Source organism: Symphalangus syndactylus, chromosome 23 (assembly GCF_028878055.3).
Source record: "Symphalangus syndactylus isolate Jambi chromosome 23, NHGRI_mSymSyn1-v2.1_pri, whole genome shotgun sequence".
NCBI lineage: Eukaryota > Metazoa > Chordata > Mammalia > Primates > Hylobatidae > Symphalangus > Symphalangus syndactylus.
The window spans coordinates 28,444,166-28,458,142 of NC_072445.2; the positions used below are offsets into that span (position 1 = coordinate 28,444,166).

General features: G+C 34.6%; 1 protein-coding gene across 1 annotated transcript in view; it reads left to right on the forward strand.

Annotated features, from left to right (window-relative positions):
• HCRTR2 (hypocretin receptor 2) overlaps positions 1-13,977 on the forward strand; it is a 259,297-nt gene that overhangs the window by 215,164 nt on the left and 30,156 nt on the right. Inside the window, exons 3-4 of the mRNA XM_055264032.2 lie at positions 6,549-6,727; positions 12,991-13,234. Coding sequence (XP_055120007.1) covers positions 6,549-6,727; positions 12,991-13,234 — 423 coding nt within the window. The remainder of the gene's footprint in view (positions 1-6,548; positions 6,728-12,990; positions 13,235-13,977) is intronic.

A 13,977-nucleotide genomic window follows, 5' to 3' on the forward strand; every position in this document is an offset into this window, starting at 1 on the left:
TCCTAGTCAGCAACTGATTTTTAAAACTGTGGTAAAATATACATAATATACAATTCAACAACCTAATCAGTTTTAAGTGTATAGTTCAATGACACTAAGTATATTCACCTCATAGTGCAACCATCGTCACCATCCACCTCCAGAACATTTAAAATTCTTTAAAACTGAAACTCTTTACTCATGGTACAATAATGTCTCCTTCCCCTCTTCTCCTAGCCCCTGGGGAAAAAGAATCTACTTTCTATCTGTCTGATTTGAGTGCTCTGAGTACCTCATATAAGTGGAATCATGTAATCATTTTCCCTTTCTGTTTTTACCTTATTTTAATATAACCAAAACTAAATAAATAAGCAAATTCTTAAAATAAAATTGATATATTTAGTATAGGTCCTTTTGAGACACTCAGTGGTCCACTAATTATGTACCATGTCCAATCACATCACAATATCATAAATTTTATAGTCAATTATTAGTTGACATTTCAAGGCCCAAGTATATATTTAATAAGAGATGCAATCCTACATATGCAGTTTACATGTTCTTAATCAAGTCTTAGCACCAGCATATCACCTTAGTTTACATTTATCTAAGTGCAAGTATTGGTTTGGAATGTAATTTTGCTCATATACAATCTGTAAGATACTAAAACAAAAGCTAGTTTATTATAAGTGAAATAATGGCAAAGGCCGTTTTAAAAATATTGTATTATTTTCTCATTTGAAAATCAGTTTAGTCTTTAGCCCATAAAATAACAGGAAAATAAATCATAAAGACTATATCTGAATATTATTTAACATATTTTATAAAGATATCCTCCTTTGCATCATGGCTGCAGAGGTTTTCATGCAGCTTGAGCCACTTTCCGTGTCTTACGGCGAATGTGCAGGAGCTGTATATCATCAGATTCTTTCAGAGAAAGAGCTGGTAAGACAAATGATAGTCTGAAAGATAAAGGGAAAAAAAGAATTGGTATCTTCTTGGCACCTCTGCATTTCAAAAATACTATTTCAGTAAAGTCCATGTTAGAGGTGGAATTCAAGAATTCATTGAATCTGCATTCCTGCCTTCTGCTATCTTCTTTCCCCCTCATATGCTCAATTATTCCTCACTCCTGGTTAATGAAGGCAGGCTTTTAACTACAGACTAACTATAAATTGACTTTAATATTGGCATTTAATGGTTATTCACAGAACTGATTTAAAATGTGGTATCAAGTTCAGGTCCTGGGATTTACCAAAGTTCATCAGAGGACAGTACATGGCGAATTGAGAACCATAGCCTACTTTATGTCTAAGAGAATATTGACAAACAGCTAAGTTCTCTGTGAGCTCTCAGATTTCACTCAGAAGAAATGAAGAAAGTAAATTCTCTGTTTAGCCTTTGGGCTTTTTTTCTCCTTTTAAAGAATTTGCTCATGGGAAAATATACCATACAAATGGCAGCAACATACTCTAAGTTTATGAGCAAATCAATTCCATATATAGTTACTGCAGAGTATATTATAGGCAGTATTTTTGTTGGGAGAAAAGCAGCAGAAACTTAGCAAAGTAAGGGAAAGAGAAAAAGCAGCTCATAATGATAAAGAGCTTTTGTGCCAGTAGAGAGATAAGAAAAAATACAAAAGAAATCCATAATGATCCACAATAATTTTAGAATGCAATTTATGGCCATGAAGGGTACAACATGTGATTGGGTATCAAAGAATAAAGAAGCCATGTTAATTTAGGCTAATTAAAAGATATTTTGTGAAGCAGAAAGCTTTTTATTTGGTTGGTTGATCAGTTGATTTGGATAGTTTTGGGTACTATTTAATTAGTTAAAAAGCTATTGAAATGGAGTATCAACCATTCCCAGACAGAGGAATGGCATGAGTGATGGTCTGGGCATGGAATATGTTTGATACACAGTGAAATATCAGATTCACTCTGATGCTCTGTGTATTTTACAGGAAACATTATAAGGGATAAAGGGTAAAAATTCAACAGAAACCCAGTTACTATTGTCCATCTGAGAATTTTGTACTGTCCAGGAGAAAACAGAGCTCTCATTGAAATGGAAGAGTTAATACAACAAGACATTGTGCTTGTCTGTATTCCTATTTATTTTATCCATTAAAGGTATTAATGGATTTTATCCATTTTATGACATTTATTTTATTATTTTATGACATTTATCCATTAATGACAATAATGGATAAAATATATAGGAGTACAGACAGGCACAATGCATGGGGAAACTATTAGGACGTCACTGCAATACTCTAGCTAATGGTTACAACAATCTGACATTGGGTATTTGCAATACGAATAGAAAGAATATAATAGAGGAAAGAGATATTTTGGAGATTTCAGGCATAATTAATGGGAGAAAATGGAAGCTTATTATACTTCAGAGAAGCATAAAGTCCAGTGATAAGTTTAAGTTGTATAAATTCAATGTGCTCTCAGGAGAAGGTGATGTTTACTTTGTACTTTTAGAACCTTGCATGGGTGAGTGGGTTACTGAATAAACAAATAAATGTTTGTGTAACACAAATTTAGAGGATGTGCAGTTGTAGATATATATGTAATTCTGAATAGTCCATTTAAAGACAGATACTAGGTTTTCTTCCAGGGTTTCTAGAGTTTTGGGTCTTACATTTAAGTCTTTAATCCATCTTCAGTTGCTATTTGTATGTGGTGAGAGATATGGATTTAGTTTTGTTCTTCCGCATATGGCTAATCCAATTTTCCCAGCACCATTTATTGAGTAAGATGTCCTTCCCCAGTGTCTCATTTTGTTGACTTTGTTGAAAATAAATTGCCTGTAGGTATGTGGCTTTATTTCTGGGTTTTCTATTATGTTCTATTGATCTATATGTCTATTTTTATACTATTAATAGTATCATGCTGTTTTGGTTATTATAGCCTTACAGCATAATTTGAAGTCAGTTAATATGATACCTACAGCTTTGTTCATTTTGCTTAAGATTCATTTGACTATTTGGGCATAGCCACAGTCTTTAAATATTTGAATGGACATAATGTGAAAACCACACTTAAGATATGTTTAAATGGCACAGTAATATTATCTAACACAAACTCAAAATTCAAATGTATCCAGTTGTCCCAGTAGCTTTCTTTATAAATATTTTTTCTTTTTATTTCTTCTTAGCATTGAAAGATAAATATCCTAGCATCTACACAAGAGAACCGATCTGTGTATATATATATACACACACAAACATATATATAAACTATGTACTATATATATATACACACACACACAGGAATACACAGGAATACATACATGTATATATACATATATACACATAGAATACATAGGAAGATATAGATAGATAGATAGATAGATGATAGATAGATGATAGATAGATAGATAGATAGATAGATAGATAGATGATAGATAGATAAACTTCCCCCAAAAGTGTGCCTTGGCATACTTTTAAAAAAGCTTACAAGATCTCAAACTGTCTTAATAGACTGACAGTAACCAAATCAATCATCCTTCTCATTGCTGCTCTGAGTAGATTGCACCTGGAGAAATGATTGCAGTTATGGATAGCTCACTTAGAGCTATTACTGATAATCTGAAGTGTGTTCAGAATAAAATAACCAGGGTGATGGGGAATGAAAAACCCATAAGTTTCACATGATGGATTCTGATTATCTTTAGGCTGGAGAAGCATAGGCTAGGGAAGTGGGCATAGCTGTGGTTGTTAAATACTTGAATGAATGGCTTTGTGATTTGAATTGTGTTTCTCCAAAAGGATATGATTAAGTCCTAATGATCATTACTCAGAATGTGACCTTATTTGGAAATGGGGTCATTGCAGATGTAATTTGATATCGTAAAGTCATATTGCAGTAGGGTGGGCCTTTAATCCAATATGACTGGGATCCTTATAAGATGATGGCCATGTGAAGATAGAAACACAGTAGAATGTCATGCACTGACAAAGGCAGAAATTGGAGTTATACTGCTGCAAGCCAAAGAGCACCAAAGATTGCCTGAAAATCATAAGAAAATAGGAAGAGACTAAGAAGAATTTTACTACAGCTTTCAGAGAGAGGATAGCCCTGCTGACACCTTGATTTGAGACTTCTAGCTCCAGAACTGTGAGACAATAAGTTTGTATTGTTTTAAGACACCAGGCTTATGGTAGTTTGTTACAGCAGCCCTAGAAAACAAATACAATATACATAAATAGGTAAAGTTTATTCGTTCAGTTCCAAGAAATAATTAGGATCTAGTAAGCAGAAATGAAGGGAAAACAGAATATGAACAAGAACTTGCTAGTAATTAAAGCCACTACAAAATGAACTCAAGGGCTCCAGCAGGTTTTAAATTACCTAGTATTATAAATGTTCAAACAGGATGAATCAGAGATGGTGCAGAGGTGATTATTCATGCATCAGAAGGAAGGTTAAACTGAATAATCTCCAAGTGAAAAAATTATATGATCCTATCTTAAAGCCCTGTCAAATAGAGGTTGGTGGCTTCCTTTTCATTTTCTGCTTCAATCAAGAGGATATATGGATGATATAGCTTGGTGGATGACACTTAAATTCAAGATCTAGTACTTAGTTTTGTTTTTACTTACTGTAGTACTTAATTTTTCTTAGGTAGGCCCCTTAACTTCTCTCTCCTTATTTTCCCACCTGTTAAACAGAGATATTAATACTATTCACTTCATAGTGTTATTATGATGACACTAGTTAATAATTTAAAAAATGCTTAGAACAAGGCACAGCACATAGTAATGACTAAAGAAAGAAGTGCTTTTGAACATATATTTGTTCTACTGTTGTCTAGATTGTCTAGATACAATGCATTAAGTCTTCCCACCAGTGCAATTCCTTGTGTCCAAAATACAGAGTTAAAAGATTAGAAATAATTGAATGTTTTCTAAAAGTTCTGTGCATTTTTCTAGATCCAATATTGTACCATTTGGAAATTTGTTGACCAAGTACCAGAAATATAATATTTTTGCCAATTTTCTCATAACAAACTGTGATAATGTGTTTGTCAACTGCTAGGATGGGTTTGTGTGTGTGTGAATACGTGTGTGTGTGTGTTTCAAGTGTTTATAGAAAATAAATCACTCAATGGCATCATTTTCAAATAATAAAGACTACAGTTACCCTGATTAAGGTTCACCAGAGTTTTGGATATTATCACCTGAGAGTTAGAGGATGATGTGGAGTTTTCAAAATTAAATCCTCTGAAATCCAAGGATCTTGTTAAATTGACATCTGTTGGTAGCTAACAGCCAATTTCAGCTTCAGGAACTAGTAAGAACGTTTTCCAGCTTATGAAACTATTAATAAATGTCACATAATTGTCAAAAGAAATCCTCATTCAGTGATTCAAATTTAACAAAATTAGGTTTTATTTATTCACTATATAAAGATACTAATCTCTGAATTATTTGGGTGCATGGGTGACAGCTCTGACAGGTTTGTGATGCCCCAGACAAATTCAGTAACTTTCAGTGAAGCAAACCCATGAATAAATGTGATGGTAGTGTGTACACCTATATAATTCCAGAGCTAGTGATTATGTAACTTTTACATAGGTCAGACCGAGGGAAGACAGAGAATGGAGGAATTGGGTGTTCTTTCAGTAAAGAGCAACTGAATGAGACAGTACAGCTTTTGAACTGGGGATATACTACAAGGCAATGAGGGAGGCTGGCTGTGAAAGTATTCAAAAATATGTTTGATTGCAGGGTGATGTTTAGAGGCCCTAAGGTAATAGAAAGGAGCAAAATTGAGTGTCTGGAACTTTTATGTACTTTATTACAGTACTCTCATTTTCACCAAAGAAGGCAACCCATGTGGTGAGAAGACCACAAGTATTGGAGCTAAAGCCAACTTATAGCTGTAGTTTTATATTTTGTGAGCCCATATGTCCTCAGACAAGTTTCATGAGTTAATTTCCTGTGTCTCAGCTTCCTCTTTAATAAAATGTGGGTAATATCATTGTCCCTTAAGATTGTTGTCAGCATTAAACAACATAAGTATATGAACCATCTAGCTCAGTGTTTGGCAATGGTAGGAGCTGAATAATTGTTGGCTCTTACCTTAAAAAAATTATTTGTTAAAAGTTCCAAATGCAGCGTTCAGGAGCAGATATGGGTCAAGGTCATGGATGAGGCAAACACTACAATTCAATAAAAATTGTTAGTTCTTAATTTATCTTAACTCAGCAACTGTTTCTTGAGACTCTACTACATATCGAGTACTGAGGGGATAGAAAGATGAATCAAAGACCATTTTAAAACGTCTGGCACTTGCAATTCAAAATCAAGTAAAAATAAATACAGCCTTATGATTTATTGAGAAATGTCATGCAAGGTAAATGAACTGATTTTAAGCATGTACTTAGCATTCACACAGATTGACAGATTCAGTGAAAACACGGCACAGCCTTCAATTATTTTTCCTTTTAAATACATTTTTGTGGACTTTATAGAAATATTGACAGTGTTTCTTCACCAATACCTATTTTCTTTGTTGAGTGACTATTCCTTTTTCTTTTCAAATTAGTTTGTGTGGCAGTGTGGAAGAACCACCACATGAGGACAGTAACCAACTACTTCATAGTCAATCTTTCTCTGGCTGATGTGCTCGTGACCATCACCTGCCTTCCAGCCACGCTGGTCGTGGATATCACTGAGACCTGGTTTTTTGGACAGTCCCTTTGCAAAGTGATTCCTTATCTACAGGTAATTGTTTTTTATGCTTTTTTGAAGCTACTAAAAAAATGTTCGGCCATAGCGATGGCCCTTACGGTAAATTAACTAGTGAGTTGAGAAATATATTTGCCTAAGGCATTGGCAAACTGAACGAAAATAATGCTTGAGAATTTCTGGAGAAATAAGTTAAGTTCTGGGAAAAATAAAGCAACAAACTGCCAAATCATCATTAGATGCTGCACAAACATTTTTGCACAACATTTTTGATTCCTAATTTGATTCCAAAATTTGATTTTGCACAAACTTTTTTGATTCCTAATTTCCCCATTGTTAAATAAGAACCTTGAACCAATTAATGATTTAACCAATTAGTGATCTCCCCAAACCAATTATTGATCTTTCTCTTGAACCAATTAATGATCTTCTAGTCCAAATCATTGAGGATATTTGTTTTTACAAGTGATTTTATTTTATACTGAAGAATTAAGACCTACTTGGTCAAATCAGTGCCATCAACAGGTTTTAGTGTAGATTCTAATTCGAACCACTGGATTTGGAATCTCCGTTCTGCCATTCACCAATTTTATGCTGTCAAGCCAAATAGTTGTAATTCACTTATTTAAAAGAATAATTTTAATGGGATCTACCTCATATGGTTGCTGTGACCATTTACTTAGATAATTCATATAAATAACTTGGCGCAGCGATTACCCTCTGGAAGATGATGATCTAATAAAAACAGTATGTTCTCAATAAACATCAATTATCAGCATCAGAATCATCATTACTAGGTGTTTTTCTTTCCTTAACAGTGAAAACCCCTTCTTTTTCTATTTAATTGCGATTTCAGTAATTAAGAATGAATACTTTCAGAGATTAGTGTTCTGATTGTTATTATAGCTCTAAAATGTTTGAAACAAAAGATTCATAAGATAATGTTCACATTCACACATCCATCGTAAAGGATGGATTTCCCTTAGGAATTGGACAGCAAGTGAAATGGTGACCATTCTCTACTTGTCTTCCCATAGCCCTCCTGCACCCTCAGTTTTTACTCCACGCAGTCTCTCAGATGGTGATTATAATATTTTAAGAAAACAGAAAATAAGCTCCCAGTAACAAAAAATTAGGGAGGGGGGCACAAATAGCCTATTACTAGACATTACGCTGATTAGGCTTTTGGAACGAAATGTTGCAAAGAGATATTTAGTTCAATAGTTCCTCAATTACCTCTTACAAAAAGAAGTGAAAAATTTTTAAGGTTAAACATTGTTTATAGAATAGTAAGTGGAAAATACTATAGAAGTTATAAGCTCCATGCATATATTATGTTTAATTATAAAGCTAGTTTGGGTCAGCCTTCTGAAAATCATGAATGGATTATGAAACGAACGGGAGCACATTTTTTTGTGTGTGAAGAAATAGTACATGGGACAATAGAGAAAAATATTCTCATAGAAGAAAAGTTAGTAAGAAATGAATGGCTCTGGTGGTGTTTGCATAGAGGCACTAGGAAAATAATACCTTTCAGATAATTCTAATATTTCATTATCTCTGTGGTACTTCCAGAAAGCCTTTTACCTCTCTCGATTTCAATAACTACCCAGGAGAATATTTTGAGAATTCTCTTAATTTTGGGATGGCTGCAGTTGCCCAGAATCTTCAACTGACTGGTAACATTTCGTGTTCTCTCTGTGAACCAGAAGATTCCCTGGTGGGAAGTGAAGTGATAAGGGCAGGTGCAGTCATGTGCTAATGCACAGCGATAGCTTTCTGCAGAGCAGGCATGTCAGAGTTTCCTGTGAGTATTTGCATTAGAGGACACAATGGAAGCAGCCTAACCAGTGAGTGATGCAGAGCATGGGTATCTCTTGTAATCACTGACAGTCCTCTTTCACACAGCAGAACTACTTAACCAGTCCTACAGTCCAAGAAACATCCTCATCTCTGGAAGGATTCTGTCTGCCTCTCTGAACACAGTGTCCAATCTAATCAATTCCTTAGCTGATCCTCTTCTCCACAGAGCAAGGGAAAAAACTACTGGGTAACCACATGATGCAAAAGACTAGATCCATTTGTTACCCCATCCAACATTACTTCTTGACGGAAAGGTGTAAATGCACCAAGAGATTGGTGCATGGGTAAAGCTAGTATCTCCAAATTCTTCATATTTATTGCCTCATTTTTCATGGAATGTTCCCAAATGCGATGAACAGTGCCAATGGGCAATAAACATATAATTTAAATTTGAGCAGTTTTTCTCCCTAGTTGTGACATTCTGAAACTAATGACTTACATCCCTGATATGATATGTATGTCTTACTGAATATTTAAAAACACATTACATCATGCCCAGCCACATTTTAAAGTTATTTGGTTGCGTTTTAGATTATTTGGACATTTGTTAATTTGCTATAATTTATATGTTCTTTTTCTTCTAAATACAGTACAGCCTTTAGATTTATGAGTGATATGCTATAACGCATTGGCAAATGCACAAAAATCTTAAAAGTCTCACAAATCTTGTAAAGCTTAGCTGAATAATTAAAATGACTCTTTTGTATCTTTAATAATTGCATAACTCCAAGACCATTAACATGTATTCGGCTATTTGCTGAATAATTATCATGTATTTCACTTCTCTTCCACCAATGACAAGAGCATTGGTTACTTTTTCAGAGTGATTTTTTTTAACTGCAGAAGACGCCCTACACAGAAAATGCCAGAAAAAAAAAAGAAGCCAAGTGAGATGTGGGAGGTGGGTAGTGGGTGGTCAAACAAGCTCCCTCTCTTTCAGTCATACTTTGCAACCTTTCTACCTATTAGTGCTTATCATCCAAATCTGTGATTTGGCAAAATTTTCATTTCTCCTTATAGTGAATCTTTAAGATCCCTTTGCCATATCTATTTGCTAGTATAAAACAGTGGACTTCTCTACTAAAGGAAATCCCCAAACATTATCCTGTGCGAAGGGTGCCCATAGTATAGGTCAAAGGCCAAGTACTTGAAGGCAGAAGAAAGTTCCATTATCTCACTCCACTTCATTCTCAACATTCATAATCCACACTAGATTCATTTCTCAAATGACTTACTATTCGACTGACTTGAGCTAATATCAGAATCCAAATGAAAAAGACACCCAGAAGTGCACTCTTAGAAGTTAAAAGCAACAACAAAACTTTCACTTATAATTACTCATGATAAAATGCAATTTTACATCACCTCAAGAAAATCTTATACATTACACATAGTTGTATATTAATGTGTCAAATGCACAAGCAAATATAGTAGTTCAAACAATGAATATTAACACACTGATTGTCAAGGGTTCATTCAATGGATTGGTTCATTCTACTATTAGATAAATCACACTAGCATATTCCTCCCTTTTCTGTGTGACGAAGGGCAGTGCTCCCTGGGTCACTGTTGGCACTGGATGTCAGTCTTTCAAGTGAACTGATATGAATTGATTATTATGACCTAATGGCATTAGGAAACACTAGAAATGACATTGATATTTGAACCATGCTACATCTATCCCATTTATCCACGTTGATTAAATTAATGGATTATAAATTACTAAGCCTTGATGAACACTTTGTACTTCTAATTCCTGTAGAGGATTGATATATCTCTAGCCCAGAAGCTATGAAAAGGTGACTGTGCAAATTTATACAACCATAGTTCTATTCCCAGGTTAGCAATGGTATTGAGGAGCCCTAGGTGCTTAACTTATTTGCAGAGAAGGAATGGAGGTTGTAGAGAATAAGGTGAGATTGGTTTGAGAAAGAGAGTTGAAGGTACCCTAAGGTAGCACTAAGAAATTTCCAGGCATCACTAATCAACTTAAGCCCATTCTCATAGAGTCCAGCCCTTTAAAATTACACTTAAAATGAAATCAGCCTCCAATAATTTAGCAAAGGTTAGGCTTTCACTTCTAATTTCTATGAATATTCTTCTCTGAAAAGCAATCTGTTCCAATTAAAATATAGAACTTCAGACTCAAGAATGAAAGATAAAACTAATAGTATCATCATCATTATTATTATTATAATCATAAGTAAGAGGAAACACATAGCACTTTCATGCCAGCCATGGAATAGACATGTTCATCTCAACTAACTGTCCATACAATTCCATGGTTAGGTACTGTTAATCATCCACATTTTACAGATGAGAAAACTGAGGAATGGAGAGGTTAAATAATCTCCCTAAAATGACTCCATAAGTCAGCTGGGATTCATACCCAGAAAACCTGGTTGCAGACTTGATTCTGACTATACTCTTCTGCCTCTCCCATGGAGAAACAAAAGAATCATACTTGATGAGAATCTTATCCTGTTGATTTCCTTCATTTAGCACACACACACACACACACACACACGCAACACACAACACACAACACACACATTAGGCCCAAAGCTGTAAAGTGAGTGACTCAATAGTGTGCAGCTAGCTGATCAGAGAGAGAGAACAGATAGATCCTCCTGACAGCCCAGAGACTTTCTGCACTGTCGCACTGGATCTTAGATCTCTTTCACTCATTTGTACCTATAATCAACATATCAACAAGAAAGGTCTCATGTAAAAGACAGAGATATCTACCCTTTCCACATATTATGAGATCAATATAACCAGGACAGAAAAATAGAAGAAGATGACTGGACTACATCTACTGTCTTCAATTAAGGCTCACCACTATTAATGGATTAACAAATATTTGTTTTAAAGACACATGCAAGTATACGTTCATTGCAGCACTATTCACAATAATAAAAACGTGGAATCAACCTAAATGCCCATCAATGATAGACTGGATAAAGATAATGTGGTACATATACATCATGGAATACTATGCAGCCATAAAAAAGAATGAGATCATGTCCTTTGCAGCAACATGAAAGGGGCTGGAGGCCACTATCCTTAGCAAACAAATGCAGGAACAGAAAACCAAATACCACATGTTCTCATTTATAAGTGGGAGCTAAATGATGAGAACACATGGACACATAAAGGGGAACAACATGCACTGGGGCCTTTCAGAGGGTAGAGAGTGGGAGGAGGGAGAGGATCAGGAAAAATAACCAGTGGATACTTGGCTTAATACCTGGGTGATGAAATAATCTGTGCAACAAACACCCATGACAGACATTTACCTATGTAACAAACCTGCACATGTACCCCTGAAATTAAAATAGAAGTTAAAAACAAATATTTCTTAAATGCATAATGGACATCAAACGTTCTATCACATATAGGGGACACAGTTGTGAAAAAAACAGAAGCAGTCCCTCCTACCATAGAGCTTTGTTCCAATAGAGAAAGCAGACGATAAATAAGCAAATTAAACAAGTAATTTACTGCCTTATACATGCTGAAAGGAAAATAAATAACAATCTGTAAAAAAATGTAAAAGAAATCAAAAGTCTTTTTAAAGGGAGAGGTTATTCTGAGAGTGATATCAGAATCAATATTTCATCCAGTATAAGAGAGCACATTGAACATAATTACATTAACTAATCATGTGGATATAGGTATTTTTAACATGTTTTTTTGTTGTTATTTCCTTAAAGTGCCAAGTTAAAGAATGATTTGTGGCATTGCTAATTATATAAAAATTTTGACTGGGTGAACTTACCTAGTTTTTGGAATCACATTGACTAGGCTAGCAGTGAGCAAACTGTCATAAGGAGATCCGCATACAGAATTCTCTTTTAACATGACTCATAACTTCCCTTGGGTGCTACATGTTGAAAATGCACTGATGTACAAATAGCCCTTATTATTTGAAAGTATGAAATAAGCTACCCATAATTAAAAAATGTTAATTAAATATAATTTCAATCAAATTCCTATATGATAGTTTAAAAGAAAGACATTATTCTTTATAAGTGAGGCTTTACCAGTTTGGACTAAACATATGTGTTTTATTTTTTTTCTATATGAGGGTATGATTTCTTCCAATCAGTCGAAAAGTTACAGGACAAAATAATTAAAGTAATTATTTAAAGAATGCCATATTATAAATTAAGACATTTGGAATAAAAAAAGATTGCAAAGTTTTCATCATACCTTTTCATGTTTAACAATAAATTTACATTTAAAAGTATATTTCTAATATTTTATTTTTTGATATAATTTCTTTTTAAATAGCACTTGCATGGATTGTTTATCTTTGGCAACTTTGAATTTGCTCATATGTTGTCACTACCTTTCTCATATAGTAAATATATTAAGAGTAATTCTTTTAACAGCTGGTGCTTCTCTATTACTATGATCTTTCTTTTCTCTAGACCGTGTCGGTGTCTGTGTCTGTCCTCACACTGAGCTGTATCGCCTTGGATCGGTGGTATGCGATCTGTCACCCTTTGATGTTTAAGAGCACAGCAAAGCGGGCCCGTAACAGCATCGTCATCATCTGGATTGTCTCCTGCATTATAATGATTCCTCAGGCCATCGTCATGGAGTGCAGCACCATGCTCCCGGGCTTAGCCAATAAAACCACCCTCTTTACGGTGTGTGATGAGCGCTGGGGTGGTAAGTACCTTATGGCCCAGCAACTGACATTTATATTACAGCAGCAAATTGAAAACTGGATTAGCATAGCCATCGTAAAGCTGGGCTTATATATTTTATTGACATTTGTGAATACAGTTTTGCGAGAGCGTGAAAGCCAACTTGAATTTCAAAACAATTTCACAGAATAACTCTACCTACCTGAATCCTTTGGTAATGTTATCTACTATTTTCTCATTTTCATATCTTTCAGCTAGGAAATGAAAGGAGATTATTCTACAATTCAGATTTGGTTATTTTAGTTTTTCTTAAACTCCTTAAACAAAAAAGCAATATGGAATACAAATCCAATTATGTATTCTGGAATGATCCACGATTTATAAGATGGTTCAACACTGTGTTGACTAGTGTCAGGGTCCCTAATGGGCTTCAAATACAGCTGAATTTTTTCATTTTAAGAGCATGTCCTGGATCGCATGGTCCTGGGAACATGGCCAGAGTCAGCATGTGGGTCTCTAAGTCAAATAATCCAAATTTGTTTTCTCTATTCATAATACATTCAGTTGGTGAGTTTTGCTACTCACATAATTATTATCCAGTTTAAGAATTATATTAATTGTGAATCAATCTGGTTTCCCATCTGACATGTATGATGTGAAATTTAAACAATCAGGCTTGAAGGTTTTATGTTTCTTTGGTTAGAAATTCTTAGAGTCAGTCTGAGGTTTTTCTGTAACAGTGAGAATACTGCTATCAACACCTGG